Genomic DNA, 25,569 nt, shown 5'->3' with positions numbered 1-25,569 from the left:
AAAAAGAAAATATTAAAGTTTGCCTTCTACTGGTGATTTGCAGCAAAGATTATAAATTACTCTACACTTACAGGCAGGTTTTGATGATAAAGAATTCGTTAAATGGGGGGGGGTGTTATTTGGTCAGGAACCTAAATTGTTATTTACAAGCTGTGATTGAATGAATATATTAGTGTTTCCCAGACATGTTCTTTCTATTTTCAGTATTGCAGGAAAATGTGTGTTTTTTTCCCCTATCTGCTAGAAATTAGCATGACATGTATATTTTTATTACAGATATATTTATTGTGATGAAATTGACCTGGCTGCTGATACAGTTCTGGCAACTCTTTATGCTGCCAAGAAGTACATTGTTCCTCATCTTGCCCGGGCCTGTGTGAATTTCCTAGAGACGAGCCTGAGTGCAAAAAATGCTTGTGTGCTGCTTTCCCAGAGCTGCTTGTTTGAGGAACCTGACCTAACTGAACGTTGCTGGGAAGTGATCGATGCACAAGCTGAGCTGGCTCTGAAATCGGAAGGCTTCTGTGACATTGATTTCCAAACCCTTGAAAGCATTCTCCAAAGGGAGACCCTGAACGCCAAAGAGATTGTAGTTTTTGAAGCTGCCCTCAACTGGGCTGAAATAGAGTGTCAACGGCAGGAGTTGCCCATCAGCATTGAAAATAAGCGCAAAGTGCTTGGGAAGGCGCTCTATCTCATTCGCATACCTACAATGGCATTGGATGACTTTGCCAATGGGGCTGCTCAGTCTGGTCTTCTGACCCTCAGTGAAACAAATGATATCTTCCTTTGGTACACAGCTGCCAAAAAACCAGAGCTGCAGTTTGTGAGCAATGCCCGGAAAGGCCTGGTCCCGCAGCGCTGTCATCGCTTCCAGTCATGTGCCTACCGCAGCAACCAGTGGCGCTACAGGGGCCGTTGTGACAGCATCCAGTTTGCCGTCGACAAGAGAGTTTTCATTGCTGGGTTTGGTCTCTATGGCTCCAGCTGCGGATCAGCAGAATACAGTGCCAAAATTGAACTCAAACGGCAAGGTGTTATCCTCGGACAAAACTTAAGCAAATATTTCTCAGATGGATCTAGCAATACTTTCCCCGTGTGGTTTGAGTACCCAGTGCAAATCGAACCAGATACCTTTTACACAGCTAGTGTGATTTTGGATGGTAATGAACTCAGCTATTTTGGACAAGAAGGAATGACAGAAGTCCAATGTGGTAAAGTGACTGTGCAATTCCAATGTTCTTCAGACAGTACCAATGGCACAGGGGTTCAGGGAGGGCAAATTCCAGAACTTATTTTTTATGCCTGAAGGAAAAGGTGGGTTCGCAGAGCACTGTGTGATTCTATGATGTATTGTGTCTGGTTCAGGCCAATTTCATGCTTAGCTTGTTGCCTGCAGATATATGGTCAGTACAAGTAGGACACTCCGAACTGCAGTGAACAGTTTTAACTCTTGCTGTACTGTTTACCATCTACATGTATTTCTTCTACTAGATGCTCCCAAGATCAAACTAGCAAATTAAGTGTTAAAGATTTCCAGCCTTAGCACAGATGGGATGCCTTATTAGTGGGAAAGGAGCAAAGAGATGTCCTCCTTCCATGCAGTGTTCCAAGGGACGTTCTTCTCGGGTCTCTAATTTGCTGCTATTTCCTGTCATTTTGATTTATGATTTATTTATTTTTGCTCCTCCATGCTGTAGGCCTCTTGAACACCTCAGAATTAAAGGTGGCTTTAGCCTCTTGCCGTTTGAATGCAGCTCACACTTTGATGCTGGTTTACAGCAGCATCACCACTATGCCTGGGCTGAGGTTTGGTTGAGGGAACATCAGAGAAGTGGGTTAATTGAGATGATCTCCTTGATTTTGACACAACTAAATGGAGAAGTCTACAGTAATGGAAAATACATAAAGTTTGGTTTGCACTGGGCTGCTTTGGAAATACTGGCACTTCACATTTAGTTTATGTTGTGGATGACTGCAGCAAAAACTCAAGGTCTTTGGGGACATCGTTGCTTCTTAATTAATCTTAACGTTTCTACAAAGTTCTTCCTCAAGCAAACTCTGGATGTTTAGAATACATTCATGAATTTTTGCTTCCTCAGTATTACTTTTGGGAAGCCTTCCCTAGCTGGTGCTCTCCAGATGTATTGGAGCAGTGCCTACAATCCTCAAAGCACATGCTGGATGGGAATGATGGCAGTTAAAGCCCTTCACAGAAGGAGAGCCTGCTCTAATGTATTAAATAAATGACATTTACACCATTACAAAATCTCTCTGATAGTTACTTTTCTTTTCAAGGGATTAAATGTATTTCATTTAATCAAGTCTAGTAGCCATTATTCTGGCTTCCTTTCAAGCATCATCTATATTTTTTCCACTGTCAGAAAATGTGTAGCAAAAAGCAAGCAATGAGTTTTGTGAGTTTTATTTGCCCAAATACAGTTTTAAATGTATGTATTTTTCTTCAAGTAGTAAAAATACAGATGTTTGGAGCATTTTATTATTAGAAATTGCAATGGAATGTATTTATTCGGTATACCATGCAGTGACATTTTTCTCGTTGAACTCAAGGCTGAATATTTTAATGCTTTGCAAATTAAATCAACTAGTGGGACATTTAAACAGGTAGAAGCAACTAGGTTTGAAAGCTCTGTTTTTGGATGAGCACATAGACTAGATACTATGCAGTTCAATTAGAATATGAATATTCACCCAATTACAAATTTTTGAAACATCTCTCAGATTTCTAGATGCTAAAAATTTTCCTAATCTGATTCCCTCCACATGTGTTACACTACAATTTTTACTATCCCCAGCCAGTATGGCAAAGGGATTTCTAACATTTGTAATCTAACACAGGTTGCAGCAGAGTTATTGAGGGGATCTGATATTTGCCAGGCTCATACAAAGTAATATTTGTTTCAACACTGTGGCTTCTTCAACAGAGTATAATTTAAAAACTTCTAGTTTAGCATTAAGTGTAAATGTGGACATTAGCATTGCTTGTGAATCTGCTTGTGGTTCTCTCTCTAACTACAAAAGAATACTTTTTAGCACAAGTGTAAATTATTGGTTTGTTTTGTGCAGCACATAGTAAGACTATCAAATGTGGGCTGCAAAACTTCATGTGGCAGCAAACAAAAAATGCTAACAGGGATTTTTGCAACCCAGAACTGGTAACCCTCCAGATCTGTCAACCTTGTCTTTAAAGAAGGGATATTTGTGACTTAAATGTTTCTTGTTTAATTTTTGATGGTCTTTCAGATGTCAGTCAAAGTTTCCTTTTCCAGATTTTTTTTTTTTTAATTGGTTGGACTATGTGCATTCCTAACAGGAAAAGGTGCAGGCTGGCAGATAGTTTTAAAGAAGAGAAGGAAAAAGGAGTATAGGTGAATAATACAGAACAACATCGTGTTTGTGAAATTAAAGGCATGTCTCAAAAAGGCAGCCCCTAAATCTTTCAGTCTAGGAAGTCACTTATAGTATTAGTCTGAAACTGATTTGTCCCAGTTTTCTGTCTACAAAAAGAATGTGCAATTTCACTTCCATGTTTTTTTTAAATAAAGTAAATATAAGTGTTTCCCACTGCAGTGTACCTCCTTAGCATAACATTTTATTGTCATAGCTATTAGAATTGTGGTTTTGTGTTAATGTTTCTACCTGAGGCATCCAGAGAATCTATAGTTTTCAGTAAAATGACAAAGGCAGTGTCAGACTGCAAGCTCTGCTACTTCCATATATGTAACATCACAGCACATGTGGGGCTTCCATCATGATGGCTCAACACTACTTTCATTGTCCTGCCCCCCCCCCCATCCTTGTGGATGCCTCTAGTCCCTACCCCATATCAGCTTTTCCCAATTTGATGGCTTCTTGTTGAATTCGAGCTACAACTTCCAAAATTCCCAGCCAGCATAACCATTGATAGTCCCGAAACATTTGCAGAATGCCTCTCTAAATATTTTTACAGGCTGAAATCCTGGTTTCTGGTTGTATATGTGCCATTAAATATCTGTGGTGCCCCAAATACTATTTAGAGCTGCAACTTGAACATGAGAAAATTGGACAGTAAGAGTTTGTCAGCAATGTAGCATATTAAAAAATACACCCACAAGTCAGAAGCTGTCCTTTAAGAACAAATGCTGCTTCTGTATCTCCTGTACTTTTATTATCACAAATGATATTATTTTAAAAAATTGCTTATATTTCTCAGAAGTATAAATATGTTTAGATTAAATGGGAGTTGCTTTTTGAAGAAATGTAAAGGATTGCATCTTCACATCTTAAAAGCCAAGTATGGTTCAGATACTGAATTTAGACTAGAGGGACCAGAGGTCAAAGTTCTTTTCAGTCATAGAATTTGTTCCATATTCCTGAGTTCTTATGGAGAAAGTTAGTCTCAATCTAACTTTTATCACAGTGCCAATGTGAGGATATATTTTGGTAGATCATGCATATTGCCTGAGGTCCTTGGAGGAAGGGCCAGATAAAAGCCCTTTCTCCCATAATTTGGGAGAAAAAACTCTTCTTGTAGGGTTTTTTTCCCCTTACCTAATTAGGTTTTAGATGTTTCAGATAGGCCAAATAAAAACACAGTGAATGGCATGGTTTAAGGAAGACTGCTGGCATTACCTTAAGATGAAATAGAGCCAGTTTCCAGACTTAGGTCACATCAGTTGCCCTGTGCCCTCTCAGCCTCTAGATGGCATCTGCGCACTGCTACTCTTAGCTTTACCCCATTGAAGCACATGATGTTTGAAAGGTCTCAGTTTTATTCTGGAAAATCTGTTGTATTTCCAGTAGACATTTGTGGATGATGAACAATGAAACTGGAATTAGTATAGTCACAATCATTCCTGAAGAGAGAAATGAATTAATTGTCCCTGACACCACGTTGCACAGCTCACCCTCCCTTTTAAGAAGGCCACAGACATGTATTGAATCTTTCCTTCTTTGCTTTTTCCCATAATTGATTACAAAGTAGGCAATTTGCCAGAATAAATATGGATAAATATTTAGCTTACCTTTATAAACAGTTCTCATATAATAGTGCAATTATAAATTATGTTCAGGGCTTCACTGCATTTCAGTGTATCATTTCCTTTATTCCACACATGTAATGGCAGTAAAACCTGCATGTATCACCATATGTCAAAAATGATAGCCACATGCATGTCCTACTTTGCGGTAAAATTAAGTAGGATATTAATTACTCCTGAGAAATAGATGGAGCAGTAGGCAGGTCTGCAAGAAATAGAACACAAGTAAGATAGCTAAGTTGTACAGGAGGACTGTAGAAGCCCAAATGGAAAAAAAAATGAGATGAGTTCAAAGTTTTAAATGTATTAAATCTGATTTACAATTACTATATTGCTTTTTGTTTTTAAATGACTTGTTTTCAAGTGCAATGCTGCAAAAGTGTTTATACTTTTTCACAACTGCAACTGTGAGAACTAAAACATTTGTGATTTTCACAAGATCCTGAATAAGCTAAGAAATCTGTGCAGTAGAGTGTATTTTTTCTGATGTTCAGTGCCTCTCTGTGCAATCCTACATATGTCTGTTCAGAAGTCATTTTTGCTGACTTACCTAGGATTAATTCCTAGGTAAGTGTGCTGAGCTGCAGTCTTAAACAGTAAACTATTTAGTGTGTATTGCATGAGTTTTTGCAGTTTTAATGCCTTTCAAAATTGTAGTTGAATCTGGAAAGACTCCTAATGTTAATTAATTATTTTCAGCATACATAACCTGCCTTTCTAAATTCTAAAATAGCATATATTCAATATTAGGAAATATTGAGAAAATTAGAACTAAGGTAGTAGCAACATTTAATGACAACTTTAAAGGGGTATTTTGTAAAAACTCGGATGGAATAAAAACCGACTTCACTACCAGTCTAAAAGCAAGCTATAATGGGGCCAAGCAGATCTCCTTTGGGAGGCTGTTAAGATAAATGACTATTTGAAGTAGCTGTCAAATCAGAATGAAAAGTCTGAGTACTAATATACTGATTAGGAAGATGCTACCTGGACTGGGCTTTGTATATGTATTGGCTTTTGAACACATAAAAAAGTAAGAAGGAAGCCAATGTTTTCTTCGCATGTTACAGAAGAAGAAAATTTCAAATTTTGTTCTATAGATAATATAATGAAATTTATAATTGATAAGATGATTTAATTGTATGAATAGCAATGGTATTAGGAAGGTGATAATTACGACTTTTAGGACTGTATTTATTTATCTAGCCTTGGGTCTGTTGGTCCCCCCAGGAAGCAACTTGATAAGAGCTTTGAGTACTTACGTCTTCCTTGCCAAATAGAATAAAACAAATGTAGTTACCTGTACTTCATTTAATTCAGTATCCTTCTGAATGCAGGATACATTTCTGAACTGGAGAGGGAGTGTTTATTGAACTGGGTGGTCCTTAATATGTTTCCATCATCTGGCAGCAATGGATCAGGTATTTTAACTTTGACCCTGTACTCTGTTAGTATCAAAGCTAAATTAGATTCATTAAACTCAAGTATGTTACCTTGTGTAGATTGTGGACAGAAAGAGAAGACTTCCAGCATCAAACTGTACTGCAGAACTAACTCAGCAGGATTACAGAATTGTCCCCAAATTAGGGCTTTGCACCCTTAATAGAAAGTTCACACCCTAAATTGTTAAGATAATATATTTATAATATATTGGTTTAGTCTTCTGGAGCCATCCAATATGTTTATCTAAAACAAAAGGACCTGAGATAAAGAGAAAATATAGATACTATTGAAATTATTCTGAGTATCATCTTGCAAGCTGTACTGAAAGGGGAAAGTAAGTTATTACTGAATTTCTAGTGTAATATATTTTGAGCTGATTTGACATATTATTTAAGCAAATATTCTAATTTCTACAGTACCTATTGCACTGTTTTTTTAAAAAATGAAAAATTTAAACTCCGTTATTTCAGACACAATTGCATCTAGCTGTATTTGGAACAGTGCTTGACTATAGCAACCGATGGCATTATTTATGAAGGACATATATAAATACAAGTACCTCAAATCGAATGTTACCGTACTGTATCTTTAATGTAATAGTGCAGAATTTTAGTAGACACATGAATGTGTATAATCACATTTAAAAGAAAAATAAAAATGAAACTGGTTCTTACACTGTTTCCAGCCTGCTTCTGAACCTTCTTAAATAAATGAAATCCTGAATATGAAGAAACTCCCCCTCCCCTTCTTTTGGTTTTGAATTCCTTCTTTTTGAGGATTGGGAGGGGATCCCAACACTTGTATAAAAATATTTCTTGGATTTTGGAAACCAATAAATCTTGGTATACTTTAGATGTTGTACGTGAAGGAAGACTGCAGCGAACAAAAGAATGATTTTTTTTTTAAAGCTGAATTTAATGCACAAGGGATCTGTACATTTCAGGTTTAAGAAATGCTAAAATGCTTACTGGTGTGGTGCATTACATATTTTCTAGGCAAGATCCAATTCATCAACAGCCCCAGGAGAGAAAGACACGTGCATAGGAAGAGAGGAGGATGATCTCCACCCAGTAGCTGTCCCTTGCGTGTCTTTCGAGTGCTTCCTCAAGTGGTTTCTAGTACAGCAATGCTTTCAGGTCAATGGGATGCGGCCTTTGACAAAGAAATTGGCTGTATCTTTTAACAAAGTTTAGATCCACCTGTTAGTAGAAACATATGTGGCTTTTACTGTGGATTGTTTGGCCTCATGAGAAAGGAAAACCTCATTTTAAAAGGTACTGTTGTAGTTACAGCAATGTCACTTTCAATATCTTTTTAGAAAAAAGCTTCGGCATCTTTAATTCTTTTCAAGGTATTTTCATCCATGGTATCACATTCAGCATTGAATATGTATCATATTTTAAGGATTTTTGAAATTTTCAGGTTTGCATGTAATCCCTTTCTGAGCAAATGCTTGGGGCAATTTAAATTCAACATGTTTGTTTCTTTATTAAATTTGTATGCCATCCATCTCCCCTGGAGGGTGACTCTGTTAGGGTAGGAGTGGTCAGTCTGCAAACCCTGGACCTTTGTTTAACTTCTCCACTGAAAGTTGGTTTCCTATCATATTGAGACAGGAAACAACCATGAAGCGTATACTGAAAACTGGTAATACTGTGGGAGTGAGGGTGGGGTTTTAAAAAAAGGAGAAGACACTCTATCAAGCCCCTGAAATTCCCAGCTCTGCCCAGAAGCATAATGTCCAATCCACTTTGCATCATCACCATACCTATCACAGTCCTTGCACTCCTGCCAAAATAATTCACTATTTTGGCCCATCACAAGCCTAATAGATCTTTGTCCCACTTTGTCCACCCTTTACTGTAAAAGTTAGGATTTGTGACTTAGTCGTCTGACCTGCTAGCAGATCACAGAACAACTTCCAATGACTTGGTAGTGCCTCTGGATTTTGGCCTCTTTACTGATGGACATGAAGCATCATGAGATTTTCGGAAGGGAGTTAGAGGATTTCACAGTCCAGATGCCTTGCATTTCCACTTCTCCATCTTAACACAGAAACTACATTACCAAAGTTCTGCCACTTTGCTGCTAAAATTTCAGTGGTATGATTTTGGGATGTTAAGATGCTGGTGAATGTATGTTGAACATGGTTTACTCCAGCTCTATTTGCTGCTTTCCAATAATTGTGCAGAAACTAGCTCTTTTAATCAAAGCAATGAAGAATACGGTGTACAAAATTGTCAAAATCTAGGAATAGGAGCGCTTTTGTAAGGTTCAAAAGGGAATAACAGAAATGCAAGAACTATAAGAAAAATTAACAGTTTTATTGAGACACTAGGACAAAGGACAACATAAAACTTCATTATGAAAACTGTCCCCAAAAGGGAAAAAATAGCTCATCCTGACATCCTGCTAACTGCAACACAAAGGTGCCCCACCAACTGTCATGTCCTCATGATGTTGCCTTTGTCTCATTCCCAGCCTGCTATGGGGACAATATCTTCCCCCTTCTCTTGACACAACCCTTACCATATGAATGAACCATAAAACTTCATTGATGAAAATGTGACGTAGCCCCATTCAAGCAGGTCCAGGCCACAGTAGCCTACCAGATGCATCTAGGAAGCCCACAAATAGGAAATCGGAGCAACTCATATTGTTGAGGGGAGGGGGAGGGAGGGAGGGAGGGAAGGAAGGAAGATTTCTGATGCCCCCTGCCAGCTTCCCACAAGCAAAGTCAATGGGGAAACTCGCAGCAAGTTACAAATTGCAAGTCACTCCCACTCCCACTGCTTTTTTGCCCTTGGTCATTCTGTTTCTCTGATTAGATAAGGAAATATATTTGAAACAATATTTTTGAAACAATGACTCAGTGGGTCATGGGTTGTCTAGTAATCTTACAAAACTCATTCAGATTGCCTCCTAAACATCTTCCATCTAAGCTAAGAAAACTCAACGGTTGCATCCTGCCCTCCAATCTTGTTGGTTGCCTGTTCTTCCATACCTTCCATTTGGTTGGATTTCTCTCCTCTGTAACATAGAGCGCTACCCTGTAGGCTCATCCCTGTCCTTTCTGTAGCTTGTACCTAGAAATCATAGTATCCCCCTGGTTTTCTGTTATTCCTATTATGTCTGTATTCTGTGCTCTTCATTCCTAACAAATATGCCCATTTTCCCATTTTTGCTCAGATCATTAGTATTAGCATATAGACATCCATACATAATTCCTTTCCTCCAATACCTTCTGCTAGCACCACCTATTGTTCCCTTGGTCCAGTTTTACTTTCCTGCTATGTACTGATCATTATGGATAGATTTATTTCCTCTGGGACCCACTCTCCCAAAGCTTTTCCCTTTATCCTTAAGAGAGGAATATTCATATAGGAAGTAGCTGAGACTTCCTGTTGACTTTCCCACCAAATTCAGTATAAAAGCTGCTCTGCAACCTTTTTAGTGGTAAGCATCAGAGGCCTATTCAAGTAGAGCCCATCCCTTATGTACAGAGCTGACATGTCCCGGAATGTATGCTAATTTCTAATAAATTTGAACCCCTCATTCTGGCACCACCATCTCATCCAAGCATTGAGAACCCTGTTCTCCCTTGCCTGTCTTTCCTGATGAGTGGAAAAGCCAGCATTTCTGAAAATGCTACATGGGGGATCCTGGACTTAGCTATTCTACCTAGTAGCCTAAATATTTACCTTCCCTGTATCAGTAGTACCAATGTGCACTACAACTGTCTCCTCCCCAGTACTCTAGATGACTTGTGATGTCCACAACCTTTGCACCAGGCAGGCAAGCCACCATAAAGTCTACACATCTGTCACAAACTGATTTTTCTAATGATCAAATCTCTCACTACAAGAAGCCAACCCAGAAGGAGGATTCTTGGTAGGAGAGGATATTGGGACATCCTAGTGGAGAGGCATGGGGTGAAGCAGAAGGAAGTTTGCCCATTGCTTCTCACAGCCTTTCCACCATCCTGGTGACTTGTGGTATGGTGTTCATTTGAAAAAGCACTACACCTATGTCCCAAAATAGCCCAGCTGACAGGTCAACGGAGTGGAGAAAGAGTGCAGGGGGAAGCAGAATCCATGCTGGTGCCAACTACTCCGGAAATCTGAAAGGTGGTTAAAACCTCCATCCCAAGCATGCTACCGTAGTGATCCAAGCCCATTCCACCTCACACCAAGGGAAGCAATTTTGTTTCCATATCAGTGGTGATGCTGGATGGAAAAGGAAACACAGCCAAGGGAATCTACGAATCACTGCCTTTACATTATCCCAGATTAAAAGTGGAAGGCCTGGACCAGTCGCCAGCCTCATCACTGACACAGACTAGAGATGTGATGTCAGGGCAGAGCCATTTATGCTGGCATACATTTTAGATACTTCAGCACTTGGACAAATGCTTTTGCTAACGCAGTTGTGAGGATGGAGAGATGGAAAGAAGGAGAGGACAATAGGGAGACTGGACTGTATATCATGCTTCGTTCTGCAGGCAGGCTGGGGAATTCTGGGAGTTGAAGTCCACACATCTTAAAGTTGCTAAGATTGAGAAACCCTGGTCTAGACACTGCATTTCAGTGAGGCGGAAAAGGAATTATATAGAGTAACAAAATGAAATTGCTAACCAGCCTCAGCCTTGTTTCCAGCACACCTTTTGAAATCAAATTTACTGAAATGAAGCATCCAGTGAAGGGGAGTGTGCGTGTGAGTGTAATTTGATCTGGGAAAGGAACTAGTCGTAATTGCACCCAGAGAACTAAAAGTGATATCTAATAGAAAAAGATACCTTGGGGAACAATGTTGAAATGGGATAGAAATGATGGATTAATAGCTTTTCTACATTTCTAATTTCTATGTTCCAATAGATTGAATGAGAGAAGATATATATTCACAGGGTGGGGAAACAATATGTTCACCAGCTGATAAGGATATGTGCATAGAGAAAAAAAGAGAAAATGGTCAGCCCAACAAAGCCTCTGTGTGATGTAACAAAATAAATCTGTTTGTCCTGCTTCTGGAAAGAGTGGGCAGGTGACACCTGCTCTTCTGAAACTCCTGCTAAGACACCCTAGTTAGAGAAGCAGATTAGCCAAGGAAGGGCAGAATGAAAAGCTCTTTCAGAGGTCATTAGTGGAACTGGCCTTGTCAATGAAGCCCTTGATTGGAGAAAGGCAGCAAATTACGAGCTTTGACGGAAGCTTTTAACTGCTTCAAGCTGTTTTGTCATTTGGGGCTAGTCCCAAGTGGCTGCATTAAATGTGTCATGTTTCTAATTTCCTGGCTGCAAATCACTCTCTTTCAAACCAGTATTAAAAGGAGTGCCGGGAGGTGGGGGTTGGGGGAGGTGGTGAGAAATCCATCCCAAACCTGTTTGTCTCCGATAGATAGCAGAGACATTACTCTAAACATGAATGGAATATCTGAAAGCTATCCTGGGCCAAGTTTCTTTTATTTTTAGCTGCTAATAATATATGTAGGCATCTATGGTTCCTTCGGATATATTCATATTTCTAGAAATCTCTTTGCTCTATTAGCGAACGGAGGTGTGGGAGGCATCCATAACTTTTCATGTGGTCCTATATTTTCAGCAAGAGCCACAAAATGAAAATAAGCATGAAACTGATCATCTGAGTAGGTGAAGAGATTTATCCCCCCTACAGATTTCTGTTCTCCAGTATTACCATTGATTATACTGTCTAGGGCGGTGCAAGTTGTATCTCAGCAATATCTGTAGAGCAACAGGTTCTCCACTCCCCCAGGTCTGATTTCATTGTTCTTTGTTTAATGTCCATTGTCCTTTTTGTGTTGAGTGGGCAGTGGAAGTTCCACTGAGAATGTAGCAACCTGGCAAAAACTTTTAAGCAAAGATTACAGTATGGACTCCTGAGAAAATGAAAGGCACTGTATGAGACAAAAAGTTTCACAAAAGACCACTTGCTAATGTTTGGTACCCTTCTTACAAATGCTCACATCCTCCCTTGGCAATCAGAGTCAAACCTGAGGTCATGTGGTGGCAGAATTAAGCAGATTTTGTAACGGGATCCTGTTATGAAGCCAATGTAGAGCAAGGGGAGGGTGTCTAAATCTGTATGTTAATCAAATGTTGATGCTGAAATGTTATAATGAATCCTAATTGGAATAAAGGGCATGATTTTCCCCTTAATCAATGAATGATTTTTTTCAAATAACTTTGTTAGATTTTTAAGATAAAGAGATAAAAAAACTAGCAAGAACTCATAACTAAGATTGAAAGTAGAGAAGAGAAAAAGGTAAAGGATGAAAAAGAAAATAAGGTCAAAAGTGCAGAAAGAAAAAGAAATACAAAAGAAAAATGACTTCCAACTTTCTTTTACAACAGATATAAGTATAAATGTGCTTTAAGCCCTTACTCTAAGTTTACAACATCAATGAATGAATATTTGAAATATTTGAGAATGAAACATTCTCCAGTGCAGAGGGAATCAAGCAAGGGAGATATCCATTAGATATCATGGACTCAGATTTGTCTTGAGCCACAGTCTTTAAACAATTATGAGTTTCTTAAAATGGAAAAGAGTAATACAAGAAGGTTGTCTTCAGCTGAAGGGAAAATCTAGGATGTAATTGGAGCTGCAACTGTACTAAAGCCTGTAGTACGGTTTTGGGAAATGCAACCACATTTCTCTGCCAACACTTTGCTGTCCATCTGTATAAAAAGGAGCACTGATGGGCACCTTAGCATTGACTGCGCCAACCCTTTCCTGCCTGACATTGAGAAAGAGACATGCAAACATGCTCTTACTTCTTCCTCTTTCAGGATGAGTAGGTGAAAGAAGCTGTGCCCAGGCAGACCACTGGCAAAGTTATCTTATAGTGAATCAGATTTATGGTTCTAGTCCAAACTTATCTATCTGGATTTCATAGGTCTTCAGAAAGGGATCTTTTCTAGCCAAGCTGGGGATGCTGGGGATGAGTATGAGATTTTCCACATGCAAACCAACTGAAGGTCATCAATTCTTTATTGCTGAACTGTGCCTCAACAGACTGTTGTTGCTGATCTGTTTCATTGTGAACACTGGCATCTGGTATAATCGGCAATGATGAGAAAATGATGAAATGGGTATCATGACGTCATGGCACAAACACTGGGCTTTTGTACTTGCATCCTAATATCAAGTGTGAGTATATGAGTCACCTGCTTCACATCATGACATCTTGGTGCAGATGCTGTCATTTGCTCTCTCTGCAGATGCCTAGGAATAAGAGAGACAAGAGAAGAGAGAAGACAGCCTGCTTTATCCCCCCACCCCTATCCCTCAATCTGGCAAACATATAGTAGTCCTTGTTTAGTGACTGCAATTGGGACTGGCAACGCGATTGTTAAGCGAAGCGGTTGCTAAGTGAAAAAACACATGACCACGACTGTGCTTACAATTTTACACAAGACAGCGCATACTAACTGACTGTAATGGCAAACACGTGATTGAGAGGGACATGCTGTGAAGGTCATAAAAGCAGGCATTGGTTGCAAAGTTACTTTTTCATCACTGTTGTAACTGCAAATTGTCGCTAAATGAGGCAGTCACTAAATGAGGACTACCTATATTTTACAGAATGCTATTCATATTCAGGAACTAGAAACTGGATATTCTGGGCTCATTCTGCATGCATGAAGGAGAGAAATTGGCAAGGATGATTTTGTGCTAATATACAAAATGGAGTCTGCCACACCACATAGACTAGTGGCCTTTTTCTCCAGGGGGGAAAAGTTGTGTTTGTATGTTGGTAATGCCTGCATGAGGAGGAAAAACTAGTTATCCTGATGTCATGCTGCTGCCTGCCTGAAGGAGGGAGAGAGAGACTGTTTGAACTTACCCTGATGTTGCCTGCCTAAGACTCCAATACCCTAACCATTACACCACTCTGGCAAAGTTTGGTTTTGCCTCTTTCACAAATGCTATATATTTGGAGAGAAAGAGGGAATGGCCTTGAAGGACAGAAGGAAGAATTGCTACCAAGGCAATGGTCAAATAAAAGGGGCCTGAGGCAGGGGCAAGAATGTAACATGAATAAACATCTCAGACAAACCCCTCCCTAGATCACATGAAGATAAAGACAGGGAGGAGAAGCACATTCAGACTTGCAAGATTCTGTTACAATAGCTTTAGAATAAAAGTAGTACTGGTTTCGTAGTCTGATCTACCTTGAAGGGTTGACAATATTATATAATTATATAACATTATATAACCCTGCTTAACCCTGCTTAGTTAAGAAACTAGCAGCTGCATTTCCAGAAGGTATGAAGCCTGGTTCATTTTAACACTGATCGTTTTGCATGTGTGTGTGTGTGTTTGTGCATGCATATTGTGTGAATCCAGTCCATTTAGTTAGTTCTGGTTCAAATTATTATGCAGCCCCGCAAATAGGATAATAAATGGAGGTCACTTATGTCCACATCTATTTATTTATCCATACATGTATGCATGCAATGTATATATAACCACCCAATTCACAAATTGCAACTCTGGACAGCTAACATGGGATTAAAAACACAAAACAAAATAACTAATTAACATAAAAACCATCAAAACACAGCACTATGCCACACAACTAAGGTCAAACTGCAGCACATTCATATTGTAAAACCATTTCCTAGATGAAATCGTCCAATGTCCTAGTCCATTGCTCAAGGGAATAATCAGTTTTTTTAAGGCCTTACAGAAGGCCTAAAGGATCGGAGCCATCAAAACCGCAAGATTTCTGAAATTCATTTATATGGGGCTTCCCTTGAAGATTACCTAGAAACTTCAGCTGGTGCACTGTGCAGTAGCCTGTATGCTTATGAGACAGTCCATTACTGTCATATAACACCACTCGTACGAGGTACAGGTAGTCCTTGTTTAGCAACCACAACTGGGATTGGCAACTTGGTTGTTAATTGAAGAGGTCCCTAAGTGAAACCGTGACTGTGTTTACGATCTTACTGCAGTTTTCCTTTGCTTTACAGACCTGCAAAGGTCATACATTCGAGGATTGGTCGCAAAGTTACTTTTTCATCACCGTTGTAACTGAAGAGTTGCTAAATAAGGCAGTTCCTAAATGAGGACTACCTGTACATAGGCTCCAAGTAAAATTCAATGTGATGGTTATCACCTATAAAGCTTTATTTGATTCAGGGCCTAGGTATCTACAAGACCACCTCTCCTAGTTGGTCTCTGCCTGCCCAGTCTGAGTGAGCAATAAGTTTCCACTCATTGTGAGGTGTGACAAGAGGAAGCACAAAAGCAGACATTCTGTGAGGGATCTCCCCTCTTTTGAAACAGTTTGCCCCCAAGGCCAAGATATCTCCCACTCTTGCAGCCTTCAAGAACTTGTTAAAACTCGACTATTTCAAAAAGCCTCCTAGCACCTAGGTTCTTGGGCAGAAAGAGACAAATAGCTCCTGCTATTGTCATGGATAATTGTGGTGTTGTTGCTGCTATTCTATTATCATGGTATTAGTGTACTTTATAATTGTATTATTGTGCTGCATTAGATTGTATACCATTGTTCCTGTACACTGCTTGGAGTCTTTTAGATTGAAGTGGTTGATATTAGTTACAAATAAATAACTAATCCAGGACTTGCTTAAACCTGGTATGTGAATGTAACTTAATGGTCTAGAACCTGTGGTTAGAGTACTCTGGATGAATCCCTTTTTGCTGATTTACATAGGGATTTTGAAAATCAGATTATCTATGAAGAAGAGGCACCCTTTAGGGAAGGCATAAGTTTAAATACCATTGATCAGGCATTCATATTGTATCAGATCATTTTAAAATTTAAAAATATTTCAAGGTCTCTAAAACCCAGATCCTCATCAAGTTTTTCCTTTGCTACTGATCCATTGGACAGGGACTGTTTATGATCTGAGTGAGACACCTTAAGCATTGACAAGAGACTTTATGGTTTAATCAGTCCTTGCTCCTAGTTAATGTATTGCAAGCTGAATTTGGTTATGAAATTTCCCTGATGCTAACTGATAGAAACAGAAGGTCAGACTTGGTTCCTGGCTCCTTTTCTTTTTAATATTTAAAATCTAATGATGCTATGATGAATTCTGCAAACACAAACTTTTTTTTTTTGGTTGCTTCCTGTAACATTGCAGAGCTGTTTTATCTTATTGATGTCATTCTAATTCTTACTAGAAATTGGTCTTAAGAGAATCCTGGCCCGAAACTACAGAGATGCAAATTGATTGCTCAGTTATGGTAAACCAAAATTACAGCATTTGGAAATGGCCAAAGAACTTTAAATGTTCAGTTGATGAACCTCAGTTGGGAACAGATATTTGGGATGAGCAATAATTGGGAGCCTGTTCAGCCTCAGCTTTGGAAATGGTAGAGCCATCTCAGTTCTTTTATTTTAGGGGAGGCCAGTTAATAAATCTTATTAATGCTTTCACCACAAGGTCCCACACTCCAGATTGCTGCAGAAATATGGAGGATGGGATAAAACAAGATTTAGAGACACTACAAAGCAAGTTTATGAAGCATATTCTCAGACTCCTTCCCTCACCAGGTTTCCTGTGGCTCATCTCAGAACTGACTTTGATTTATCCTCCATTGAAGCCAGGATGAACCTGCTTTATCTTAAATACTGGTGAAGGCTGAATGAGACGGATGATGCCTGTCTCATTAGGATGTGTTGGCTGGGCAAACTCCAGAATGGACACTGAGCTTGGCATTTGGTGAGGAAGTATATGGGTATATCTAGGGAGCACCTTCTAACAGGGCTACTGAATTAAAAACCAGCTATTTGAGCAGGTTACTGAAGGAAAGAGGGTTATTCTACTGTAAATATTGCCTGTTTCCATCTAGAAAAAAAGTTATGTTTTTTCTTTAAAAAAAACAAACTATCTAAAGGTGCTACAGTACTTGGAATACCAAACATGGAGTGTGTAGCATCTGCTGTCACCTGATGTTTGTCTGCAGTACATAGATCTCAGGAACAGACCTTTAGTCGTGTGATCTTAAATTTTACTCAGGCAGGTTGATTAATAATCTTCCTTATTCCATAGCAACATTTGCTTTAGCTGCTGGTGTTATAAAATTACTTTATTCTGACCATTAGCATTTTAATGTGATTATGGTTTCTATGTTATTTTGGAATGGAGCAGGGTTTTACATGATTCAACAGATGGCAAATTGGCTGACCCCAGCTGCACTCAGACGCTGAGCAAGGTAGGGGCTGGTTAGATGTACACTGTTTGTTCTTTAGGTTAATTTTGTCCACAATAACATATACTGTGATGGGCTTCTATCTACCTGGGGTGAATATCTATTTTAATTCACTGAAGTAATTTACTTATAAATTGGTAGTTCCTAAGGCAAGATATTGCTTGTAGGGTTTCACTATCAGAGTTTTATATACGTAGTATCATTTTACTGGAAAGTCAGAAGGGAAGAGGGACATCCTGTCTGCATGGGTCCCAAGGAACAAAGAGAAATATAATCAAATAAAATAGGTAGTCATAGCATACCTTCAGAGCAGAAAATGGGGTTCCTGTGCAAGAGGACTCAGGTATCATTCATATTTAGGGAAAAGGCTAGGTGTGCCAAGAAGCCCAGAGGACAAGTGGGCTGTAAAAACTAATGAGATTCAGCTTGTTATGCTTTATAATTGTTTGCCCCCTCCCAAAACCCACTTGTGACAATTGCTCCTATTGTGATAGCAACACCTACTCTATAGACCAGTGCTTCTCAATCCTGGGAACTTTAAGGTGTGTGGACTTCATGGCTGGCTGGGGAATTCTGGGAGTTGAAGTCCACACACCTTAAAGTTCCCAAGGTTGAGAAACAGTGCTATAGACTATATTTTCAATGGCAGCACCAGAAATACCCATGGTTTCTGCTGTTCTCTACATCTTAGATTTATATGCTGGCTTTTTTCCAGGAGCTCAATAGGGATTCCACAGAGAGCGCCTTTCATTTGTGAAGTAGGTTGGACAGAGAAAAAGCAAGTGACTGGTTGGAGACACCAGGTGAATTTCTATGGTTGTAAGAGGTCTTGAACATAAGTCTCTTCTATGTAAATGTAATAACTTAGCCACTAGGTCACATTGGCTCATGTGTGACCAGCATCGCCTTTGAGAAAATTTTATTTCCATGAGCTGGGAAGGAGGTGAGGTGAGATGAACCACAGGAAGGACAGGGAGGAAAAAAATAGTAGAAAGATTCAAACCTGTCTGCTTTCTACTGCTTCTTTCCACAGGTGGCTAGGTGGCTGGCTGAGAAGACAATTTCTCTAGTCTGGATTAAAATGAATCTGAACCAGATCTCTATAAATTATGTCCAGTACTACTAGGATCTATCTGATTTCTCCTACCTCTTAATTTCTCTTTCCTTCATCCTGATATTCTGGAGACCTGGTAACTGAACAATGGTTGCATGAAGAAAGTTATTTGAGGATGTTGGCAGAACAACCCATGACTCTGCCCAGCCATTCCGCCATCATATCTGTCACCACAGTAGCATGTAATCAAATACTCTATCCCTCAGATCTTCATTATACAAGGACATCCTCAGAGGAATATTCTGGCAGTTAAGAAAAATCAGAATGAAAGGGCATCTCACAGGACATCTGTCAAAACAATTCTATCATCTTCCTCCTGTGTCTGTAATGAATTCATAAATGTCTTGATATATATATATATATATCTTACATGCTAAAGAGATTCATTCAGATATATATATATATATATATATATATATATATATATCTGAATGAATCTCTTTAGCATGTAAGATTCTGCTTTAAAAGGCCATTTGTTTAAATGACATGCATTTAGATAGGTAGGCAGATAGATATTTGAGCATACAGTCTCTTTAGACTCATATTTCTTCAGTTTCAGCCTCCTTTATTCTCTGGAGAGGAGTGAGTGGAAAAGCAATTTGTTTCATTTTAACTAAGCCAGGAACCTTTGAAAACATGGAGACCTTCGTCTCACCAAGAATCCCATTTAGTCTTGTGAGGAGGTGTGGGGCGGGGGGGGGGGGATGTCAGGGTGAAGCTTGCCTTATTGCTAACTACTTGTGAGACTTTTGTATTATTTACAGTTCTGGCAATGTGATTTCCCTAGTCAGCAGACAGGCTACATATGAAGCACATTGCCAGATATCAGGCTTCAACGCTGAATCAGTTGCTAATAGCATTACACTGTTATCAGCGAAGAGAAGGAAACTGTCGCATTCTAGTTTATCAAAGTAAACTGACAAGCCTCCTTCCTTCATTATACCCCAACATTGGTGTTTACTAATTAATTCCACTCTTTTAAAATTATTGAATGCACATTTCCACTTTCTGTCATGAGAAGGTTATTTACCGGACACGCTATAGCTCAGTTGTATGTGTGTATGACTTCACACATATACCAGTTTGCTTTTCAGTTAAGTTAGCATTGTTACTGTCAGATGTAAAAGCTCAAAGGGAGACCCCAAGGGTCAATTGAAGACTACAAAGTGATTTCAATCTCTTTATTTCAAATGGCAAACAATTCATAAAACTGTTTGACTAATGTAGCTGTTGAATTTTCTTGTTTGATTGGTTTTATAGATGTTTCAAAGTGTCCCCAAATGCCCTTCCCATTCTCTGGGTAATCTCCCCACAAAATGTGATCAGTAGACCATTCTTTTCAAATTTTGTTATGGGGATTAGAGGGAAATTAATTTGCAAAAAAACCATGCTGCTGCTGTGTGATTTGGGTAGGGGTTTCTTGGCCACCAGTGATACTTGCAAGCTAGTGTCCCTGCAAGAGAAAGTCCACTAGTCACAGTTGCAATGTTTTTGTCCTGAAATTCACTGGGGAATTAAATCAAATATGTAAGTAACAGGTGTCATTTGTAAACAATACTTTAACTTATTCATTTGTGCAATTTTCAAAACCTCTAACAGCAATTTGTTTACAGAAAATGCAAGTGTAGATTCTGAAGGGTGTGGAAATTCCACTTCCACTTTTGCTTTGCTATCCATGGCCAGCAAGAAGAGGAGAACTTGGAGCTTCTAACATTGGGGCACCCTATCACACAGATCAGAATTGGTCAAAAGTGTTGACTCCTTTCCTTCCTTCCTTCCTTCCTTCCTTCCTTCCTTCCTTCCTTCCTTCCTTCCTTCCTTCCTTCCTTCCTTCCTTCCTTCCTTCCTTCCCTCTTGTTTATAATATTCCATGGCTTCTTGGTATTATTAATAATTTAGAATAGATACAATAAATTATCTGATGTTACATAAAAAGGAAATGCAGTCAACCTTTCTTGAGTCTGTTCAAAGATCACCAGCAATGTGCAGCCTCTGCAGATCTCCAGATCCCTTCATCAAGTAGATGGCATAGAGAAAGAATGAAGAATGGCCTTCTTTATAGCTCTCAAAACTCATGAAATCTACATGATCAGGATGCTAAGAAGGAAAGTGGGAGGAGACTACAGACATTCATGTTGTAACCTAATTTTTAAAAATGTAAGATCCAGATGCAACTCACATCTGTCTCTAGCACACCAAAACACCAGCTACCTTAATAATTATCAGCACATCCAGTCCATTTCCTAAGAGATGCAACACAAGTACCATTGCTTCTGTTTTCAAGAAAGATCATATTTGTCCACCTAATTAGAGATCAGTCTTGAAAACATTGCTATTAAATTGTCTGCAAAATATTAATTGAATAAATTGAAGGATTAATAGGTAACAATGTGCTGAAGTTAAATCTTCTTGGTGACTATTTGGACATGCTCATGTAATTTTCATGGCAACAGTGTAGAAATGGCTTGCCATTTCCTTGTTCCAGGAAGTTTTTTTACTTTCAGTTTAGCCTACTGGCTGGTACACTTTGCTGGTGTCCTATCCAAGTAATAATCAGGATTTACTCTACTTAGCTTTCAAGCCCAGAAAAAGTTGGCTAGGTGCCTCAAACCATATTTGGGAAGAACAAGCTAGTTTTAGAGGAGGGTATGGAACATTAGACCATTGTTTCAGCTGACCCTTCTGGCCAATAAGCATGTCATGTAAAGTATATTCAAACTATACATTCACTGTGGTGACTTGAGCTGCATTTGACTTGATTGATAGGAATAGGTTTTGGATTAAATTAGCCATCTCCAGTATTGATTGGCTTCTTTTGATTTGATTTGGATAAAATCATTATATCCAAATTCTAACATACAAGTGAAATTTTCTTTTAATGCCACTGAAGTCAAACAAGGATATATCATTGCACCACTAGTTTTTATTTGTAAATTATATTGTTTCCATTCAACTCCTTATTTCCAGCCTCCACACAAGTCCTTATTTTCAGTTAAAATATGTAAAAAGAGAGCTATTATTTTATCCCTACTTTTGGATTGTTCCATTAGCTTTTTTTATTTCAATTTTACATCCTTTTACATCAAGACAAATATAAACTAGGGTGCATCCAAATATAAACTAGCCATCCAACTTGACCAGTTTATGATATCCGATAAAAATATAGCTCCATAGTACTGTATAATGATAAATACTTTTGAATGTGAAAGTTATTTGAAACACACTCCTTCCTCTTTCAGCAACTGTCTCTTGACATGATTAAAGATACAGCATATGCCTTTATAGCAGTACTTGAGGGCTGATACTGGAAATTCCTTATAACTTTTGCTTGTGTCCCCACAGTAAGAAAATATAGAGGATATTCCTCTTTTTCTTTTGGCAATAAATTTTGTCCAATGTTTTCAAGAGCCCATATAAAATATTTACCCTTTATCCTGGAAGGGAAACGGGGTTGATCCAAACAAAAGAAAATACATTTACTGCCTGCCTCTGTGGTTGGACTTGCTCAAAGCCTTGCCAACTTTTTGGTTATTGTCAACAACTGAGTTGGTGGGTATGTGAGTGGAGTAGAGTAGTATAAAGTAGAATAATAACTGAGTTCTATGTTTTCTGGATTGGCTCTGAAAAATCAGTGATTTATTCACTATATTTAGTGTTTGTTGTTTGATTTTTTTCTCTGAGCACTTGTACATCGGTAGCTGGGTCACAAGTCCAGTACTGTAAACTAGATTGGGAAATCCAAAACCCTACCAGGAGAAGGCTATAAGAAACCCCTTCTGATCATGCTGAGAAAACTGCATGAAAGTTACCTGAAGCTGAGTTTATTTTAATTTTGTTAGGCCGATGGTTAAAAGAATATCACTTATTATACTGTTTCCTCAGTAGCTAGAAAATAGAGATAGAGATAAATGATGTAGCTATTATAGCAATAAAACTGGAGATAATTTTAGGGATTATCTATTTTTAGGAAATATTCTTTCGTTATTTTACTGAGCTTTTATGCCACTCCATCTGCCACTGATTTTGAGAGGCTTATGTTTATAATTACTGGCATTTTATGATAGCATTTGTAATGGAGTAAATCAGTATACAAGTAAATCACTGATTTAGAGGCCATTCTCATGGCTAAGTTAAACCATTTGTCTTTGAGCCAGCAGATAACTATACTGGCATAACATTTGATGCCACCACTGGTGATCCACATAATGCCCACAAATGATACCTCTCTTCTTTATGGTGTTCAGGGTGTGTTAAGAACAAGGATTGGTGGCTTTGTTTCCTTAACTTCTCATAAAACACCATCAGTCATTAAGAAAACATCTACTAGTCACTTGCCTTCATATGGAATAGGGTAGGGGAAGAGGCAAATTTAATAGATGGCAACGTTCACAGATTTAGCCATCTGTCAAAATTCGTGTATCAGCTGATGATAGGGATTTTTGAGGAAAATGTTGAGTGCTCTTCCACAAGAGAACTCAGAAGCTGAACACTTCTTTAGCACTACTCCAGAAGATCCCTAAGCCCATGTTCCAAAGCAGCTCAAAGAACAGCTGGCAGACTTGGCAAGATGGTACTGTGAAGTGGCAGAATGGCAGCCAGATTTCTTTCTCCTGCTTTCACCTGCTTCACCTCCTGCTTCCCCTCCCTCTGCTGCCACCACTTCTGCTGAGTTGCTGTTCAGGCTGATGCTGATCCAGATCTCCAAGTTGAGGACTTGAAAGAATCAGACTCTCTTGTTGCTCAAAATAGAATGTCCATGGAGGACAGTGCCCAAAGACCAGAGGGGAGAAGTCATATTGTACTAACTTGAAATGGCCAATAGGAGCTATGCTTATGCCAAGAAGTCACCAGACTGTGTAACTGGCACAATGGTTGATGAAATATGATAAATAGTATCTGTGGGGAAATTGATCAATTGATCAGAGAATACCCGTAGAACAAAAGGAAGAAAAAAAACATTATTTTAGAACTGGAACAGCTAAGGACTACTCAAGTCTGCCTCTGGTGTGGGTCAGGGGCCAGATAAACTGGAGCACACAGAAAAGGTTACTGGGGTATGTTTATGTCACAGCAGAAGCAAGTGAGAAAAGGTTCATTAAAAAAAATAAATAAAAGCACTGATACAATTAAAAATCAATTGATAAAGCAGATAAAGCAGCAGAAATAATAAGGGAAGAAAGGCATTTCTTAGCTTTTATTTTCTTGTTTTTAAATAATTATGGCTGTTGTGGAAACAAAGCTAGTTTGTGAGGATAAAAAAATATGGAGGAATACAGATAGTCTTTGTTTAGCAACCACAATTGGGACCGGCAGCTTGGTTGTTAAGTGAAGCGGCTGCTAAGTGAAACCATGACTGAGCTAATGACCTTACTTCAGCTTTCCTTTGCTTTACACACCTGGAAAGGTTGTAAATGCAATGACTGGTCATAAAGTTACTTTTTCATCACCGTTGTAACTGAAAACTGTTGCTAAATGAGGCAGTTGCTAAACAAGGACTACCTGTACATTGAATGGTACATGAAAACTAGTCCGTCCTTCCTTCCTTCCTTCCTTCCTTCCTTCCTTCCTTCCTTCCTTCCTTCCTTCCTTCCTTCCTTCCTTCCTTCCTTCCTTTCTCTTTTGGGGGTCTTACTTTTTCTTACTCCTTTTCCATGCTTTACATATGATTGCTTACCTCAAAAACAAAATAGCACGATAGGTGTGTATATATACAATTAATCAGTCAGCTGAACACTGCAAAAGAATTGAAGCTTCTGACTTCTAGTGTATTCTGCAAAAGGACAGTGATCAGAAAAAAAACAGAATACTTATGGAAGGTACAAAAAAGGAGCACTAATTATTTTTATGCTGAGTTTTTGTTTAAAGTAAATGAAAAGGGTTCTTTAGAAAGGACCAAGCACCTGCCAATCTCAATTTCTGAATGCACAGTTGACCAGTTTCCTGACTTTGAAATCAAGTATGAGAACAGAGTGTGCTAAAAGCTTAAGAACCTCAGTAGGTCTGATGTTTTCTACTGCTCTTCACTCCAATAAATCAAAATGTTAAAGCTCACAGGCTTGGTAAAATGACATTTGTTAGAAGAAAGTTTGCTGTTGGTTCATTTTTACAGCCACAAGACTTCTGGCTGGCATTCCTGCTGACTCAAATGCCTTGCAGCCACTTTATAATTGCAAGTAAAAATGTCACTCATTTGCCAAATTACTTGACTAGAAAGGTTTGCTTACAGAAAGACCTGAAAAGAAAAAAGTGCATTTAAACTTCTCCCTCATCCTCACCAAGAGACGATTTGTACACACTTCTCATTCCGGTTCACTTTAAAGAGGTTATTGTTTTTCAGCTTTCTCTGAGAAGTACTTGGTAACAAACGGCCTCTGAATCATTTTTGAGAACTATTTTGTGACAGCAAGAAAGAGAGGCTAGGTTTCCCCCCCTTCTTCTGCATTGTACTAGATACTGTAGGGAGTATCACCCAACGAAATGGTTTAGCAGGAAAGTCAGAAGAAACTATGGTAAGCACTTTTTCTTAGAACTCATTGCCACAAAACATAGTGAGTGAAAATAGTTTAAAGATTTATTAGGTAGCTTAATTGAAAATAAGACTACTCGTTGTGAGGGCTATATGGAATTTCTAGGTTCAGAAAAAAATCAAATTCAAAAGTTTTCACTCTTAAAACAAATGCTTTGAGTAGCCAGGTACAAAACTTGGCTGTTTTGACTGTTCTGCTCCTAGAGGACAACCTTGAAATGAACTATCCCTACAGGTTGT

The 25,569-nt window shown here is 38.7% G+C and overlaps 1 protein-coding gene across 3 annotated transcripts in view; it reads left to right on the top strand.

Annotated features, from left to right (window-relative positions):
• The window catches only part of BTBD3 (BTB domain containing 3), a 34,818-nt gene extending 25,682 nt beyond the window's left edge, over positions 1-9,136 (top strand). For all 3 annotated transcript variants that reach the window (XM_088134468.1, XM_007425419.4, XM_007425418.3), the window contains exon 5: positions 277-9,136. In XM_088134468.1, coding sequence (XP_087990594.1) covers positions 277-1,309 — 1,033 coding nt within the window. In that variant the 3' untranslated portion in view covers positions 1,310-9,136. The remainder of the gene's footprint in view (positions 1-276) is intronic.
• Positions 9,137-25,569: the final 16,433 nt, after the last annotated feature.

This window comes from Python bivittatus, unplaced genomic scaffold (assembly GCF_059951505.1).
Source record: "Python bivittatus isolate LINGU-HERP-01145 unplaced genomic scaffold, Pbiv_v1 ctg000020_np1212, whole genome shotgun sequence".
NCBI lineage: Eukaryota > Metazoa > Chordata > Lepidosauria > Squamata > Pythonidae > Python > Python bivittatus.
Note: the sequence above shows the minus strand (reverse complement) of the source record. Positions and strands in the feature narration are given on the sequence as shown.